Source organism: Prorops nasuta, unplaced genomic scaffold (assembly GCF_024137725.1).
Source record: "Prorops nasuta isolate Cenicafe-Biocafe unplaced genomic scaffold, Cenicafe_Pnas_1.2 PNAS00002, whole genome shotgun sequence".
NCBI classification, from domain to species: domain Eukaryota; kingdom Metazoa; phylum Arthropoda; class Insecta; order Hymenoptera; family Bethylidae; genus Prorops; species Prorops nasuta.
In genome coordinates this window covers 1,994,980-2,013,801 of record NW_027116799.1, presented here as the reverse complement: position 1 = coordinate 2,013,801, position 18,822 = coordinate 1,994,980, and the positions used below count along the sequence as shown (strand labels likewise).

Sequence of the window (18,822 nt, the reverse complement as noted above, 5' to 3'; positions counted from 1 at the left end):
ATTCTTCCTCTCCCCCCCCCTCCCCCCCCCCCCCCCTCCCCATCCCAATGTCACGATTTTACTGATTTAGCTTTCACGTGTTAACCGACGATTCATTACAGGTAGGTATGGTATGTACATGTACATACGTAGTATTCATCAATCAAGCATATTGGATAAAAAATTCAACAACTCCATGACACTCGATGTGATTTCGATCTTCGCAAGGTCTAGCAATTATTGTGCCTCGATAAATCTCCAAGCTTTGTTTTTATAAAGGACCCCTGGATGAATATTTTATGGCAGCATGGCGTGCTTTGCAGAAGAGCACGTGCGAAAAAACGATAATGATGGAAGAGAAACGGGCGACGAATGCCGTTGTAGCCTTTTATGCGTTAGCATACTCTTGCTTCGAAACTTGCTCATAAGCATAAGTGGTGTATTGGTATAGAATAAGGCATCTCTGTCTTCGAACACCCGCAAACTGCTGATAAAATGCGAAAAAAGTTTTTTCATGAAAGTTCTACCGCAAAGGAGAGCCACTGGTGCTGGAAATTGCTAAAGAAACAAACGACAGAATTTTGTCTTTCCACCGGTTTACACGGATACAAGTATATTGGCCAATCTCAACGATCCGGCATTGAACGGTAAGAATTTAGCCTGACCCACACACACACACAGCCTCCATTGCATATACTATACAAGTGTATATATAAAAAAGCTAATAGAGAGGTTTTGGTCATCTGTGGTACGAGAGATAATAATTTCTAATCCCATGTATTAGCGCTATCTGGGCAGCAGCAGTTTTTTCATCCATCATTTGTGCAATTATATTGATGAAAATGGCCTATGACTATTATACACTCCATTCGATCTTCACAGTTATCGAATCAACTCATCATGGAATATGGAATTATCCCTTTCCAGCTGTAACAATTTGTAATATTAATCGAGTATCTAAAAAATTATCGAAGCGCTTGATCGAAAATTTGTACGCGCATTTTTCTTTCTATCAATTATTTCTTTTAAACAATAGAAATCAACGCGTCAACTCATAAGTTTCTTTTTCAATCAAATCGCAGGAAGATTCCATCGACCATTTCCAAAGATTTTTTAGCCGATCAAATGAAGCTGATGCTCGAGTTTCTAGATCCCGGTGCTTATGAAGGGGACATCAGCAAAAATCTAACAGTTTTGCAAGATGTTTTCGATTACAATAATTTATCTATCACAGATGTCATTTACTCGGTAAGAATTCAGATAAAAAAGTTCTCTTATTGGAAACATTTGCTTCTACTCATTCAATATATTATTATATACCCACTAATAAAATAAATTAATCGAGTAACCTGCTCTTGTATATACTACACCAATATATTAAACAAAAAAACAACCTAAAAGCACGAAATTTCAATAATGTTTTAACTTCAAAGTTCTCAATTTGATTAACTGATGATAAACGCACAACGATATATACGTATAACAGTGATTATTTATATATACGGTCTATCGGAAAGATAGGTATTTGCGAGACATCCCCTTTCTTATGTTTAAGGGAAAGGAAAATGCATGCAAGAGTGATAAGAAAGAAATTGTTGTTGCTGTTTTCTAGACGACGCAAAACTGTAGCGATTTAATTCATAAATGTAAATGGAACGGGAAAATTGTTCAATGTACCAGTCTCTTCGATCCAAGCTTTTCCCGCGACGGATTATGCTGCAGTTTTAATTACATGACACTTAATTCTACGACAAACTTATTATCAATGTAAGATAAGTTTCTCGTTTTCACCTTGACAAATTAAAACTGATTATAATTACCAGGCAAGTATATAATCACGCTCTGTGTGTGTTTCTTTATATTTTTGTTATCCAGTCAACGTATGAGAAGGATCAGTGCCTGCGGTTACCAAACTGGGCTGATAGTATTCTTAAATCTGGACTCGGAAGATTACTTTGCCACGATTTTAGGATCGGTCGGCGCAAAAGTAAATATTCCCAAAATTTCAGAGAAGATGCCATGCCGTGCAGCTATATGAAATGCTTCTTGTACGTAACATGATGAATTATTTTTGCAGGTCATGATCCATTATCCACTGGACTATCCCGATTACAACGCCGAAAATAAGTACACGACTATTGGCACACAGTCCTTCTTGAGTATTACGCCACAAGAAACATATTCGACAGAAAAAGTAAATTACCTGCCGATCTCTACACGCAAATGTGTTTTCAGTCACGAAGGGATATTGACTAGAAGGAATGTAGGAAATGAATTGCGGAGGAACTTGGCCATCGAAAATTACACCTACTTGAATTGTCTAGCAGAGTGCCGTGCTTCTGTAATTCGTCAAAAATGCCAGTGCATTCCTTATTATTATCCACAAAACGGTTCGTCAAAATTAACATTTATCATTCCCTGTAAAATTATTGCTTTGAGCTTATCTCATTTGATAGGTATTTTTTTGCTTCTTTTTCATGTGTATGACCTTGTAGGCGTTAGAATTTGCAATTTAAAGGACATAAGATGCTTAATTAAGTATAAGCGTAAGTATAAATGTATCACTCTGCATCTATATATATATATTTTTTTTTTCACTTCAAAGAACCGGAAGAGAAACGATATATATATTTTGTTAACAATTATAGATTTATATGACACTTCCTGGCCAATAATTAATAATGCAAGTCATACTAAATTTGGAATAATCGATTCTCTGGAAAGACCATGTGGATGTATTCCAGACTGCAATCTTTATCGTTATCCATTGGAAAGCTCACAAGGAACTTTGAGCAAAAATATATACTATACCAATGACAGCTTTACGAGGGATTCCAAGTGAGAAGAATCAAATAATTATTAATTTAACTTCGTTCAAAAGTAATATGTCAAAGATTAAATCAATTTTTTTACTTTTAGTACTGGCTTCAATATCTTTAATTATAGTATAGTCCACATATTTTTCGGGGATTTGGTATCCATTCAGTATCGTCGAAACGTACAGTACGACTGGCGTAACTTATTCGGTAGGTTATTTTAAAAATTTGAAGCCATTCTAATATATTTCACAACTTCGACAGTTTTTAAATTATAATCATTACAAAATAACAACAAATATATAACTTTTTCTAATGTTTAGCAAATATTATAGTTATTATAAACTCATTATCTTCATGCATTAAAATATTGCAGGTATCCATATAAGTAACTGGTATGCAAGTTACACATACGTATTAAGATATTATAAGCAAAATTTATCTAATTAACTTGTATAGAATGGAAAATAATTCTTATTTAATAAGATACTATATAGATATAAATATAAATTTAATTTTAATATGTGTGTGATTGCAGCATCGTTTGGTGGTCTTCTGGGATTATTCTCTGGATTTAGTCTTATGTCTGGATTTGAATTAATCTATTTTTTTATTATACGTTTAATAATAGACGCTCTATCAAAAAAAAGACAGAAGCCAGTTGAAAAAGAAAATAATTGTAGTGTAATCGAGATATCATAAGAAATCTAATATCTTAATGCTTCGTATATTGCTATAATTATAATTATTATAAAATAAAATATCTTCGAAACATACAATGGAGTGGCAGCTCTTCGGGCTTTTCCAAACGTAAGAGCGCTGCTACCTCGGGAAATTCGAGAAAGGATGGTTGGATATGCCTTAAATTTGCTTATTGTTCGCCGTAATAAAACCTCTCAATAACATAGTTCGTTTAATCGGTCCATTCGAAGGATTCGATGTCTTCTTCTTTCTCCAATATGATTAATAATGCCTGTAACATTTTTCTTTTGTAATCGATGCTGCAGAGAGCACAGCTATCTTCCACATCAGTGGTTCCGTGTATTGGCTGTAAGAAAATTCATGCGTCGCACATATAGTATTACATAATTACATAAAGAATTCGTGTATAAACTATATACCTCCTATTGATGCAAAATATAATAGAAAAAGTGAAAAGGAGCTATAATTATAATAACCTTTAGAGCTTCCATAATGGATATTTTAGCATCGTGTAAAATTTTTTCCAATTCCTTCAGTTGTTTGGATGAAGAATTTATCTGTTCGATTAATCGTTGTTTGCTTTCCTTAGCTTTTACAATATTTTGTTCAAGAACGACATTCTTTTCCTCCAATGAGGAGCATTTCTCTTTGTATTCTTGCAATATCTTCTCATTTCTACGCAATCGTTGCTCGTTTCGACAAAGCTCCCCATATTTCGTACTCAAGTATATACCATCGTGAATAAGCTTGCCGATAAGGTTCCTCTGCTTCGTTACCTTTTTTAATATATTTCGATACTCGTTCTCGCGCAGCTCATTCTCCAATCGAAGCTCGTGCTCCTCCAATTTCTTATCGTTCAATTTAACAAGAAAACCGCGACAAACATCAATTAATGTATTTAATTCACGGTGAAGCGCAATATTTTCGATTAAAGCACGCTGCGTTGCTTTCGATCTACGAATATTTCTTGCATCCCTGAAGCTTTCCGCTAATTTTCTTAATCTCTCCTCGATCTCTTCCTCCATTCTTTCAAACGACCAATTAAAAATTGTAAAATTACGTAAGAGAATTTTTAAAAGTAGCATATAGAAAAAATAAAAATGTCAAAGAATCAGTATTTACTTAGCCTTTCTAATTATAATTCCTTTCTCTGCCTCGTACAAGCGCTCTTGGTGACGACTTTCCCGTTCTCTCATCTCCTTCTCTCGAGTCTCAAATTTTTCCATTAAATCTTGCCGCGCTAGTCTCCAATCTTCCAATGCGCTAAGTTTTCCAGCTTAAATTTTAAGCGTAAAATGTTTGAGAAAATTCTCGAGACAGAGGTCTACCGTCTACATATATGTCATTTGGAAAGAAACCAAATCTCCTTTACCTGCGAGCTTCACCTCGGCGTTCAAATTATTCTCCATTAAGCGATATTCGGATTCCATATCGTTCTCCTTTTTTTTAAATCTAGCCAATTCCTCCTTTCGTACTTCCTCCAAGGCTACTAACCTTTCACTTAATTCACCAGCTTGTTCTATTTTTTCATCCAATTTCCGACTTAAATGCGCTACTATGTCCGCCCGATCTTCTTCCAATCGTTCAAGGCTTTGCTTCGTTGCCTCCACTTCATTTTCCAATTCCTCGTTGCGAATGCGTAATCTGGTACGATGTACGATTCCAATCAATTTTATAAACATCTCCTCTAATAAATTGATCCTTCGAAAATTCTTTACACATACGATTCAGCCCCTAAATACTTACCTGGACAATTGTTTATTGTAATCCCCTATCTGTTGCTCATAAGTTAAAGCCTCGGCCTCACTGGGTCCAATTTGTTTCTTCTTTCTTTCCTTTTTTTCCTTCCCTCTCATTCCTTCCGGCTCTCTCTTTCATCCTACTTTCCGAAATTGTTTTCACGTACTTTTCTTTCTAATCCTTCTCATAGCTCTCATCACTCATCAGCCGATCAACCCTCGTTCGTAGTCATACCAGAATCGAGCTATTTTGCAGCGAAAAGCAGATTGGAGAGAGATGCATACACATACCACTATAACGACCATCCACTTGGAATAGTTGGAAGTTTTGTAATATGCGTTTGTATTCTAGCTGTAAAAGATCAATTCTTAGCATCATAACATAGCTCGTTTATCGCTCGTAACCATAGCAGCTGAACAGCATGAGTAGTGATGAGCAGAGCAGTTCTTTCGTACCACTATAGTGATGCCAGAAAAATTAACCTTCTTTTACCAAAAAGATGAATGGAGGGGGATACCCAGACGCATTAGAGAGACGTATATCTATACGTAATAACATAATTGTCTTTCTGTCGTGAAAAATTTCAACTCTGGAATCTGGCATCACAGGTGTCCATGACGAGGATACAGTAGTATGTACAATAATGGAGGCAACAGTGTGAAATGAAGTGAGCGAGAAAAAAGTAGTCAAGACATAAAGAGAATATTGAAAAGTTGATTTATTATCGGCTAATTGTAATTTTGAATGAAAATTTGTGGTAAAAAAGATTACATATTTACAACTAAAATGATAGAAATTTTTCCATTTAGGGATACTTATCCATGTGAAAGAGCTGAAATTGTACTTGAAAAAATTATGCAATATCTTGAAGCATATAATATACGTTAGAAGAAATAAAACGGAATAGACAGAATGATGAGGTAAGAGTGTTAATGGATGGGCGGGACCACTAGTCTTGGCTGCGGTGGTTGCGGTCTACGAAAATATATTATAAGACTAAGCATTCCCGTGAGCAAACCGATCAAGTAGAGATCCCAGTTTTGATCGAGCAACTGATCCCATTTTCCTAATTGATCGAGAATGCTAAACTCTTGAAGATAATCAAGGGCAAAAAGGAAGAAAAGTTTAATAAGAGCTAGAGCAACGGGAATGCGCGCGTCTGGACTGGCTTCTGCGGCCGCGTCGTAACAGCGCTTTGCTAAATGACGATCCCTGGCCAAGCCCAGACCGCGCTCATGCATATAACCCAAATTGAACATGGCTTGGGCATTGGTCTGCGAGTCGGATGCCGAACGATAATGGCTCGCTGCTGCTTCGTAATCCACTTTGGTTCCTCTACCATAATAGTGTGCATCGCCCAGCTTTACTTGCGCTGGAGCATAGCCCTGCGCTGCCGCGCGTCCCCATAAGGCCAATGCTCTAACCAGACCCTCTTCTTCGGACAATATAGTAACCTCTCCCCTATCCAAAATAAAGGCGGCATTGCTCTGAGCAGCCTCGTACCCCATTTCGGCTAAAAGGGCGTAATTGACGAAAGCTTCGTCCGTCTTGCCTTCCTTGTACTCCGTGTGAGCAGCCATAAGCTGATCGCTCCATTTCCCTCTTTCCGCCACTGTCTTTAATAGCTCCACAGCCGTTGGACAGCTTCTCATCATGCCAGTACCAGTTGCATGCATTTGCGCCAAATTATAAATTGCCAATACATGACCTGACTGACTAGCCAAATTAAAGTACTTATTGGCAAGCTTGTAATCTCGCCGAACCCCAGTGCCGCCTGTAAAAGGAAAGGAAAAATCAAAATCGACAGGTCTATCGAATATACGGATTCTAGTAATTCTGCTTTTTTCTATCTCTAAACTCACTGAAATACATGTTTCCTAATTGAAGTTGACCGTCAACCCAACCTTGATCAGCTGCTTGACTAAAGTACTGGAGTGCCTTGGCGGTATCCTTCTCAACGCCTCTTCCATAAAGATACATCAGACCTAGACCACTTTGCCCTACTGGATTTCCGAGATCTGCGGCTTTTTTAAAATATTTATAAGCCGTTTCGTTATCCTGCTTCACTATGTCGCTACCCTCCAAATAAATCTATCGGATTGAAAGCAACGATATTTTCTCCAGTTCTCTGTAATCTCATAACGATGCCTGCAAATAGTATACCTTTCCCAAAAATGCCATCGCTATAGGATTTCCAGCATCAGCGGCATGTTGAAAATATTGCAGCGCTCTTTGGTGATCCAACGGGACACCTCTTCCTCCTTGATAATGAAGCTGGCCGAGACCTACTTGAGCCTGTATGTCTCCTTGCTCAGCCAATAATTGATAATATTCAATCAAATCCCGGTCCAGAATTCCAGAACTATAGCCTGGATTTTCATGTTCTTCGAGTAGCCTTACACGTTGTACGACAGGTCCGCCGCTCAATGAAACCTCTTCCGCTACTTTATTGGCGACTTTGCGGTAATAATCAAGGGCTCTTTCACAAGAGGCCAGAGTACCAACGCCAACCATATGTCTATATCCCATAGCCATTTGTGCGCGCGTGTCACCGCCAATAGCGGCAACGGTATAATGGAGCAAAGCTTTAGCTTGTGAAGCATTAACGCCGCCAAGGCCAGACGCATATAGAAATCCTATTCCCTAAAAGACAATAAATTAAAACCAGTTTCTCTAATTAATTAATAATTCAATTAAATCGTCATAATATTCCACTTACCATATGAGCAGAAGGTATTCCAGCTTCTGCCAGTTCTTTAAATGTTTCAGCTGCAGCTGGAATATTTTGATATGACAAGCGTTGAGCTTTTGCATCAGTCTGTGTACCAAGTAGTTGTCCCCATGCCAGCATAGATTTGGCTTCTTTGTGGCCCAGTGTAGCAGATGCTATCAATAGCTTGTAAGCCTCAGACTTATTGGAATGAGTAGCATTTAAAAGAATTTGGGCATTCTTAAATAGCTTTTCCGCTGAAAAGAAATAAAATATAAAAATGAGGTCATTCAAGAAGTACTGGCACTATATTCAAACTGTACAACTCAGATAAACTTTAAATATAATAGAAACCAAATACTGTTGTACAATCAAATTATTAATAATGGTATGTTTATAAGTAATTATAGAAGCTGAAAATTAAATGTTTCACTAGCATTTTTGTATCCATACAATTTTATCTCACCAGTATTTAATTTCTACTCTTTTGCATTTAGCTATTTGATGAATAACTAGTACTTTTGGGTTAATTTTTATTCAGGAGAAGTCATTTTAAGTGTAAACGTATACTTAAAATTCATCATCTTTAACTTTATTAACCCTTTTCACTCGTATGTCAAACTAGAGGTGACAATATCCCAACAACTTTGAAAATAAATTGAAAATTAAACTCCCATTTAACTAAATTGTTTCTTTGTAAAAAAACTAATTTATCAGTATCAAACTATTAGAACATTTAAAGTGTCAAATCAGAGTATTTTATTGAATTACTAAAATCCCTCATGAATTAAAATCCAATAAACAATGAAAATTTTTTAATTAAAATAACTAATGGCAGAAAGAAACAACTAATAGAAGTTCTAAAATTGCTTGGATATCAAAAAATCAGTTTGAAACTTATTTCTAATAGATTTCAATTATTTTTAAATAATTAATCATTAGTTCTTCAAAAATATCACAGTATTTGTTTCTTTCAAATGAACCACTTGTTTGATTAGTACAGTTTAAATATAGCTTAAGAACTTTCTTAAGCAATGAATCTAATCTGTTAATGTAAACCTTCTTGCTGCTCTGGTGTTAGAGGTTCCTTGATACTATCCTCTGCATTAATCATTTGGTCCTCTTCGCTCCATGATTCAATTTCATCATCATCGCTCCACATATAAGTCAATACTGGATCATCAACAATTTCTTTCACTTCGCTATCTGGTTCACCTCCTGACTTATCCTTACCCTTCTTATTCACTTTTTCATTAAAAAACGGATCGGTAACAGGTACAAGTTTCAGTATAGTGTCCCTTAATGCTCTTAAGTCACGAAGTTGTTCAAAAGCATTTTCTAGATATTCTGCAGCTACTTCATCTTCCGTTTCTTCATTGGAGTTTGACTTTTTATTAATATCTCTGCGCTTTTTAAATTCACTATTCAATTCGGCTTTGGTTAACATAACCAATACGAGAACCGTTAGAAAAACGCTTTTCGTCGACTTCATATTCTATCCTTATTTTAATTCAGCCATATCATAAATAGATCGATTTTATTGATTTCATTACTAAAATCAAGTTGTACAATTACTTATCGTCTTAATTCGTACACTGCTTAAAGAAATTTATGTAGCAAATTCTTCGAGTGACTGATAGTAGTAGTACTGTAGGTAATATATATTCTAGATTCGTATTACACACTTATAAACCTACATTAGTATACGTAAACATAAATGCATATATAATTCACAAAATAATCGTTCGCTTATGGCGTAGCAGTATGCACTCAAGGTTTAAGTTCATAAATACTGACGTGGACATTGTTGAAGCGAAGGATTCTGTGTCCACTTTCTGCCCCTTCTGCCTTTGATAGCGTATACGCTATTATTTTTCGTTTTTATAACATAACCAATTACGTCACTGATGGACACGTCAATGGCCATGCATTAATCGCATTACTGTGGAGTTAACCATGTACTTTTAATAATTAAGCAATAATAGGCTTCATTTTAACATTTCTCATGATTGCAGCATATTTTTTTTTCACCTTAGAGAATACACATTCCGATATAATCAAAAATTATAATATAATAATAGTCTCTATATGTATGACATAGGTCAAACGTGTATCAGTAATCAGCTGTTCTGGCCTGTTCTCTTGTTCTCCATTGGTAGCAACGGTAGCATTCAGCAGAGGTAGCAGCTCAGTAACGTTACCAGATTTCTTTTTAAACTTCTACTTCTATTGGATAAAATTATAGGATCATTTTATCCAATAGAAGTAGAAGTTTAAAAATAAATCTGGTAACGTTACTGAGCTGCTACCTCTGCTGAATGCTTCGATTCGACCGCACGCACACTACCATGTGGGTTTTTTTTTCATAAAATATTTGCGGTCCTGATCCTGAAGGGCTGATTGTGATAGCCGATACTCAGCGGTCTCAGTCGCTAAGTAAAATATGCTTTACGATTGTCCAATTTTAACTGATCAACCAATCATACGCGGATTTTACTTAGCAGCTGAGACCGCTGAGGGTCGGTTGAATACACCTATTGGTTATCATTCATCATGTGTCCAATCGTCGATTCGTCGAGTATTGCGCAGGAAGAGGACTTTAAGGCCCGATTCCACAAGACTTGTTTAAACTGGATTAAGTTAAATATGCTATATTCTATGTGACATAATATATAGCAAAATTAACTTAATCCAGTTTAAACAAGGCTTGTGGATTGTGGAACCGGTCCTATGAGGGCTAGCCCGGTTAACCGGGCTAAAATGATATAGTTCCCGTCACATGAACTATAGTATATATGATTTTTTAGCCGGGGCCCACGTACACTTGGCAACGCTGGGCCCGGGCTAGCCTTAAATCGGGCTTGGTGCAAGTCACCCTTAAGGAATACTAAAAAGGATTCTCTCTTCTAAATGCCAATAGTGTCGAAATAATTATACTGTAAATAAAAAATTAGAATATTTTTAATACATCAGTATTAGAAGCTAGCTCATCTTGTAAAGTATTTTTGATCAGTATTTTAATAATATATACTCATAATTTATTTTGGAGATGAGCGAGATATATTACTTAATTGATAAATTAACGTTTTAAAATGTAAAGCTTCGCAATGATTGTTTCGTCAACTATCCCTATGCAAACAATTTATTTGTATAATATTAGTACACAAAACATACAGAAATAAAAAAACTTTTCTTTTGGAAATCTTAAGCGTCAAGCGTGATTGAAACTACTATTGCGCGCGTTTCCAGAATATTCCAGAAAGGCTTGAGCAACCAATAAGAGGAATGGTAGGCAGCAACATGATTGGTCAAATTGTAGTAGAGCTTAGCAGAAAACAGAACGATCGTAGTCAGTCACGGTACCAGATTACCAGAATCAGAAATCCCGTTTGCCTCGTTTTCAATCTATCCTGTACGATTTGAGTGTACATTTCTAATTACTTTTGTAACGATTGTGACGCATTTGTTAATTATTATTAAGGATTTTACCAAATCATAAAACAAAATCGAATGATCATAGTTATTGTAGTCGTTGGAGTGTTACTGTGAACGAACAAAATATCGCGTAGCCGTGTGAAAAGACAAGCAGCCCATCATCAACCATGGCAGCTATGTCCGTAATTGGGATCGACTTTGGAAATGAGAGCTGTTATGTGGCTGTAGCTCGTGCTGGAGGCATTGAAACTATAGCTAATGATTACAGTCTTCGTAATACACCGTGAGTAAATTCGTTATACAATTTCTTTTCGTCTCCCTACTCTGAACGAAAGACCGGCCCTGACCGGTCTTCCGGCAAGCTCGTGGCCTTTTTTATGATTCATACCCGCAATTTTCTCATACCTATTCAGGCCAAACGTAATCTCAATACCCTCCACTGAGCCGTCAATTCAAAATAAAGTCAAGCCTTGATACTCTTCTTTCGCTCGCTACCCATTATGGCCATGGTCTTTTATGGTTCTCTTTTTCTACTAGAAGTTTCCGCCTACATCTCGTGTACATCTTTGAAAAGTTTCGAATTAATCAATTTTGGGACTGTTGCACAATGATTTCACACATTGAAAAAAGCAACTTTTTAGTTTTTAAAAGTTTATCTTTATTAGAATTTCTGTTTTATTTAATTTGCCTAATTACTAATAAATACATACATCTTATGATTTACATAGAGCATGACTTATTAATTGAATTAAGAAAAAATCACAACTTTGAATAATAATAGTATAATGAGTAAATTATATATATATAATTTTGTTTTAAGCATTCACTTTCTTCTTTATGCAGGTCATGCGTAGCATTCAGTGGAAAGAATCGTGTTCTTGGTGTAGCTGCAAAGAACCAAATGGTTACGAATATGAAAAATACCATACATGGGTTTAAACGTTTATTGGGAAGAAAATATAATGATCCCCAAGTTCAAAAAGAGCTTAAATCCTTAACATACAAAACATCTCAGAGACTAGATGGATCTATTGGAATACACGTAAGTATAATTTTTTTTTTGTTTCCAAAGACACCAAAGCTATTACATATTATTGTCGTTAATTTCTATAGGGGATTCAAGACATATCCCTTAATGTTATTTAGGCATTTTGCCAAACGAGTTGTATATCTTTAGATTTATATTTTAATTATATCCTTTCTCTACACTTTATATTTAAAGAATTACTCATTCTTTATCTAACATCATTTAACATTAAGATATATTAATATTTTATTGGCAGTTGAAAGGTGTTTTCTTTGCCTGTTTTTAGGTACAATATTTAGGAGAAGAGCATATATTTACTCCTGAACAGATAACTGCAATGTTATTTACAAAGCTGAAAGATATTTCAGAAACAGCATTACAAACTGCTGTAAATGACTGTGTTATCTCTGTTCCTTTATACTTTACTCAAGCTGAACGTCAGGCTCTTCTTGATGCAGCCCGCATTGCTGGTTTGAATGTACTCAGACTGTTCAATGAAACTACGGCTACTGCTTTATGCTATGGAATCTATAAACAGGATTTGCCTGCTCCTGAAGCAGCTCCTAGAAATGTAGTCTTTGTTGACTGTGGTTATGCAAGTCTTCAAGTTTCTGTCTGTACATTCCACAAAGGCAAATTGAAGGTTATTATTCAAACTTTATGCATTTGTGTGTCATTAAATATATAATTTTACTATCAGATAAATTATTTATGAATATACTTTTGTGCTACAGATGCTTGCAGCTACATATGATAGTAACTTGGGAGGTAGAGACATAGATACAATTCTAGCTGAACATTTTTGCAAAGAATTTCAAAGTAAATATAATATTGATGCCCATAAGAATCCTAGAGCGTACTTAAGGTTACTTGCTGAAGTTGAAAAACTTAAAAAACAAATGTCAGCAAACTCCACAAATCTTCCTCTTAACATTGAATGCTTTATGGATGAGAAAGATGTACATGGTGATATGAAACGAGCTGATATGGAAGCTATGTGTGCTCATTTATTTAGACGTGTTGAGCACACTTTGAAACAATGTCTGGCAGATTCTAGTATGTATTTTGATAAGAAAGAAAATGTAGCATATTATTGATCAATTATTTGTAATTTTAGAATTGAAATTGGATGATATACACTCAGTAGAGCTGGCTGGAGGGTCCAGCCGTGTTCCTGCTATTAAACGACTAGTGGAAGAGATTTTTGGTAAACCAATATCTACAACTCTTAACCAGGATGAAGCTGTTTCGCGTGGCTGTGCTTTGCAATGCGCAGTGTTAAGCCCTGCAGTTAGGGTTCGTGATTTCTCAGTTACAGATATTCAGCCATATCCAGTAAAGCTTACTTGGGATGCTACGCAAGGAGAAGAAGGGTGGGTAGTAAAATAATAGTTTATTTAACGAGAGCCCTCATACGGCTATAACAACGGGAAAACGCGTGTCAACGGTACGGTGTTATTTCATAACCAATTTATTGAGACCGCAAGTTGTTCTTTTTTTAGTGAAATAGTTCGGTTTTCAATGCAAAGAATAATTTATTCAAATAATTCTTTTTACTATATAATTTAATTTTTTTGTTTTTGAGAGTTATTATTTTACTAAAAAGAACATCTTTTGACGTCACTCAAATAGCATAATGAGTTTTAAATTGGACGTCAAACAACGCCGTATCCTTGACACGAGTTTACGGATTTCGTTATTCATTATCGATGTAAGAAGTCTCATTCACATGTCTTGATTCTGTACTAAAGTATTTGTACTATTTTTGTTGTTTCTTTTTTCAGAGAGATGGAAGTATTTGGGCATAATCATCCTGTTCCCTTCTCAAAACTCTTAACGTTTTACCGCTCCAATCCATTTAGCCTTACTGCCAGTTACAGTATACCAGTACAAACCTATCCCCAACAACATATTGGTAAATATTTAAATTGAAAAAGTTTAAATTTTATTCATTTTTATTTTATAAAACTATAATTTATGTTTTATTACAGGTACATTTGTGATTAAGAATGTAAAACCTAATCCAGAAGGAGAATCATCAAAAGTCAAGATTAAAGTTAGAGTAAACTTAAATGGTATTTTAACAATTACGTCAGCGTCACTTGTAGAGAAGCGTGAGCCTACCCAGCAAGAAAAAGAAGAGGAAGAAAAGCAGCAACAGGAGCAACAACAGAATCATATGGATACCGAACAACAACAGGAGAATAAAGATAAAGCTGATCAGGAGGCTGAAGCAAATGAACAAGTACCAGAGGTAAGTAACCTTTAGATCAAATTAATACAAAAATCACATTTTGCCAAATATTTCTTTATATAAATCTAAACTCAATTACGTGTTTATTACATAACTCAAGCGGTATATCTTCTAGTGGTTTTATGAGAAATAGTTAATCGAAAAGAGGTATATCTCTTTAAAAATATTCAGTATACATTTAATATCTTAAAAAATGATAGCTGAAGTTATAAGCATCATGAGCTTTTTTTTCGTTTATTTAAAATATAGTTATTCAGGTGCATGACTATGTAAGTTTGTTGTGGTCTAGGTGAGCATGGATAAAACGCGACGGAACTCAGATGCTGACGATGGTGAAAAAGATGCAAAGAGGTGTTCCACTTCCTACTACTCATCCAAGATTCGATCTTGGTTCGGCTCGGTACGCGACACACTATTTCTGCTTGGACCCATACGCATATATACAGATATAAATACATTCCGACGTATGCCCGTTGTATCTTAGGTTTTGCATTCTTACAGCTGGTAATATTTCGTACATTAGATTGAACAATACAGGTCTTATGTGCAAGCATTACCATTTATTTTTCTCGAAGATAATCCATTTTCACATAATATGGCAGAAAAGTTTATATATCTGCACAATAGTAATTACCAACACGTTGTAAGATGGAACAGCTGCTTTCAATGTTGTACACGTGATATTTTTAGTCTTACGTTCATTTATTTTTCATAATTTTTCACGAATATTGTCATATCCGAAAATGTCCAACTTGAATGATTCTTACTGATTTTCTATATAATTGTAACTTCATTGATTAATGTTTTTTTTTATAGTTATCTGTACTGCCCTTTTCATAAAGCATGAAGTTCAATTGTTTTATTATCAGTGTAAATATTTGTAGAGTCTGTGTCGATTTCTTCTGCAAACTCGGCAATGGAATGTGAATACGTTTCATGCTAATAACGGTATTACTATAGAATTAAATGGAGCTGAATGTATGATTTTTCCTAATATTATGCAAAGTGCATATGGGTCCAAGATGCAGTTGTGTCACGTCGTCTACTACCTGTCTATTCTCTGCTAGTACTGGGTCGCAGAAGGAAAAGAGACAGTTGCCTTTTACACCAGATTATAATCATAAAATTTATGCTATTTTATATGACTCTCATGTTAGGAAAATAGACATTGCTATTTCTACTTTTGATTTGTCTGATAATTAGGTTGCAACTAATCTCTTTGTTTCATGCTTAACAATCATTTGTATTTATATTTTCAAATATACATATATTATATTGCAAATTAAAAGTTATATGCATGCATCTATAATAGTTTATTAATTTTTACATTGTTGACATTCTATTCCTTTGGCTTTACTGCATGTTTTTTAACTTTAATTTAAACCAAAAATACACTTAAAACTTCAAGGTAATATTTAGAGGAGATATGACAATTCATAAAATGCATCCTAATATAAATTATTTATTCATATTCTGGAAAACAAGCTTGAAGACTAAATTTATTATATACAACTTAATGGACGAATATAGTGAATTATAATTATTCCTAATAGACGTGAAATTTAGATAAACCAAACTATTCTGAATCAGTTAAATTTAACATTAATTTTTACTTTTTCTAGGGTGGTGAAGATAAAAACGAGGAAGGTGACAAAAAGAAAAAAGTACTCACTCGCGTGATTGAATTACCTATAGAAGCTTCAGGCAGTGGACTATCTCAAGCTGACCTAGATGCTGCTGTTGAAAAAGAAGTAACTATTCTTTTTTTTTTTAATCAAAAGATGACAGAAAATATTATAACATTTTAAAATATTTAATAGTGCAAAATGATTGCTGAAGATAAACAAGAGAAAGAACGCATTGATGCTCGTAATGCTTTAGAAGAGTATGTCTATGAGTTGCGAGCAAAACTTTCAGATGAAGATCAATTAGCAACATTTATCACAGAACCTGATAGAGAAGTACTTTGCAATACATTAGACGATACTGAGAATTGGCTGTATGAGGAAGGAGAAGATTGTCAACGCCAAGTTTATGTTGAACGATTGACTATATTAAAGGTCTGTAATTATTTAGACAACTAAATTTTATTTTAAAATGTTTCTTTTTTATTTGCTTTTAATAAGGTTACTTTCCTTTTATCGTTACAGTCACAAGGAGAACCGATAAAAGAGAGAAAGCAAGAATTTGAAGGAAGAAGTTACGCGTTAGAAGAGTTAGGTGGTGCCCTCCAGCTTGCTAGGAAAGGTCTGGATCAAATTAAAGCACCAGGCGGCAGGGACGATAAATATTCACATTTAACAGACGATGAAATTAAAAAGGTTGAGAAAGCTGTACAAGAAAAATGGGCATGGTTGGAAGAAAAACGTGCTATCTTAGCGGGAACACCACGTACGCAAACGCCGGTAGTTACGGTTGCTCTTATAAGACAGGAAAAACAAGTAATTATATTTTCTATAATAAATTATTATATCTATTTATAATTATTGGAGTTAAGAAATAAAATTACTGCTAATTTTTTACAGGCATTGGATAATGTCATTTTACCTATTTTAAATAAGCCAAAACCAAAAGTTGAATCTCCAAAAGAGGACAAGCCCAAGGAGAAAACAAATGATGATAAATCCCCAAAATCGAAGAGTCACAGTCATGAAGGACAGCAACAAAATAATCAGCCACAAGGAAATGAAGAAAAAATGGATGTAGATTAACGACCTTCATTTGTGTTTTGAAATTAATTAAATTTATCAAGATTCAAGAGGTGAATGTTTCATTACAAAATCAATTTTGTCGTGTCACAAAAGCGCCTGATCACTTAGAATGCACATAATATTTTTTATTCTTTATTCCTGCAATGACATTTAATCAACAAGGCTAATACGCGTTAAGCTGATTTGATTACATATATATTGTTTGAAGAATGATTTCTTTAGAAGAATTTACATTCAGGTGAGCATAAAAAATTATGATAAATTGTTTGTAACACTTATTTAGATATAGAATATTGGAATAAATAATTGATACAATTTTCTTAGAAAATTAGAAATACGACATATTTAGCAAAATAATTGTTTTTTAAGAGATTTTAAAATTATATACGTGTTTTTGCATATGCTCGAATGGAAATTAAATATGCTGTACTCGCATTTCGAAGAAATATTTTTCTTACATCATTCGTAATTATAGGCATTGAATTTATTTATTTGCAATAAATACTAAAACTGAAAATGTCAACATAAAAAACATCGAGTTAATGGATAATATACTTTGTACGCCATTTAATTGCTCTCCTGTTTTCAAAATAAGATTCAGGTTTTTCTATCGTACTTTATATCCCATACACGCTATCTTTACAGTTTAGTGTGATAAACAGTCTTACATGATATGTTGTATTGTCAGTAAATGAATTTAATATTTTCTAATTTAAGACGCGTAAGGCAAACACTAAGATAGACCTAATAACTAAATTAAACTCAGAAGTAGGTAATATCGCTGGCGATCTTTAAGTATTTAATAATACGCCTAGTTCATTCCATTGTTTCAAGGCCGACAGTAAAAAAAAACTGTCATGTAAGTCTATACTGCATTTAGAGTATTTCAATAAATTAATTTTTCATAATTGACATATACATTATGTACTATAAACTTGATAATTAGTGAAAACAAAACACTCCTTATTTAAATTAAATAAAACAGATACCCCCTGTTAACTACTCTCTTTGAAGTCTTAAAATAAATGCGAGCTTTGCTAAACAGGATGTCAAAGTAGGGCTCAATATATGCTTTCTTATTTCTAAATGTACATAAATTATGGAGAAAACAATAACGGTATGTTTCCTTAAAAGAATTGTGATGTAACTACTCTTATTTTCATAAGCTTAATTTATGTCACATGAGTCTTGTAAACACAACCCAATCATTTCCTAGTATCATTTACTTGAATGTTTGCCTGTGTACTAGGTATACAGAATAATGTTATTTATGCTGAATAAAAAAGAAATGAATACAATTGCTCTTATGTATGATTTATTTTAACATTGATATTTGGAGAATTAAAAGTTACTTTTAGTATTTATAGAAGTTCTATATATTTAAATTTGTAATATTTGCCAAATAAATTCATCAATGTTTCAAAAATATATAAAATAATTCATCCAGG

General features: G+C 34.3%; 4 protein-coding genes across 5 annotated transcripts; 2 read left to right on the top strand and 2 right to left on the bottom strand.

Annotated features, from left to right (window-relative positions):
- The first annotated feature begins 119 nt into the window (after positions 1 to 119).
- On the top strand, positions 120 to 3,507 carry LOC136777069 (sodium channel protein Nach-like). The gene is made up of 10 exons (XM_066733125.1): positions 120 to 626; positions 764 to 970; positions 1,062 to 1,227; positions 1,592 to 1,746; positions 1,855 to 1,966; positions 2,057 to 2,369; positions 2,475 to 2,525; positions 2,628 to 2,817; positions 2,899 to 3,005; positions 3,334 to 3,507. The coding sequence occupies exons 1-10, from the start codon at positions 475 to 477 to the stop codon at positions 3,495 to 3,497; spliced, it is 1,617 nt and encodes a 538-aa protein (XP_066589222.1). The 5' UTR covers positions 120 to 474; the 3' UTR covers positions 3,498 to 3,507.
- Positions 3,508 to 3,707: 200 nt separating this feature from the next.
- LOC136777076 (cilia- and flagella-associated protein 157-like) lies at positions 3,708 to 5,787 on the bottom strand. Its single transcript, XM_066733138.1, has 5 exons — positions 5,244 to 5,787; positions 4,870 to 5,141; positions 4,620 to 4,773; positions 3,974 to 4,523; positions 3,708 to 3,843 (listed from the first exon to the last, which is right to left on the bottom strand). The coding sequence occupies exons 1-5, from the start codon at positions 5,351 to 5,353 to the stop codon at positions 3,709 to 3,711; spliced, it is 1,221 nt and encodes a 406-aa protein (XP_066589235.1). The 5' UTR covers positions 5,354 to 5,787; the 3' UTR covers position 3,708.
- Positions 5,788 to 5,931: 144 nt separating this feature from the next.
- On the bottom strand, positions 5,932 to 10,103 carry LOC136775723 (protein sel-1 homolog 1-like). The gene is made up of 5 exons (XM_066730750.1): positions 9,007 to 10,103; positions 7,957 to 8,204; positions 7,401 to 7,880; positions 7,100 to 7,328; positions 5,932 to 7,011 (listed from the first exon to the last, which is right to left on the bottom strand). Exons 1-5 carry the CDS (start codon positions 9,437 to 9,439, stop codon positions 6,167 to 6,169), a joined length of 2,235 nt encoding a protein of 744 aa, XP_066586847.1. The 5' UTR covers positions 9,440 to 10,103; the 3' UTR covers positions 5,932 to 6,166.
- A 1,168-nt stretch (positions 10,104 to 11,271) lies between these two features.
- Hsc70Cb (heat shock protein 70Cb) lies at positions 11,272 to 18,672 on the top strand. 2 transcript variants are annotated; one of them, XM_066732988.1, is made up of 12 exons: positions 11,272 to 11,665; positions 12,226 to 12,424; positions 12,696 to 13,052; positions 13,144 to 13,465; positions 13,527 to 13,782; positions 14,194 to 14,324; positions 14,401 to 14,663; positions 14,953 to 15,063; positions 16,286 to 16,414; positions 16,484 to 16,723; positions 16,814 to 17,104; positions 17,189 to 18,672. In XM_066732988.1, the coding sequence occupies exons 1-12, from the start codon at positions 11,550 to 11,552 to the stop codon at positions 17,372 to 17,374; spliced, it is 2,601 nt and encodes an 866-aa protein (XP_066589085.1). In that variant the 5' UTR covers positions 11,272 to 11,549; the 3' UTR covers positions 17,375 to 18,672. The 2 variants fall into 2 exon arrangements, with proteins under 2 accessions (XP_066589085.1, XP_066589095.1); XM_066732998.1 differs by lacking the exon at positions 14,953 to 15,063 and having other exon boundaries at positions 11,273 to 11,665.
- Positions 18,673 to 18,822: the final 150 nt, after the last annotated feature.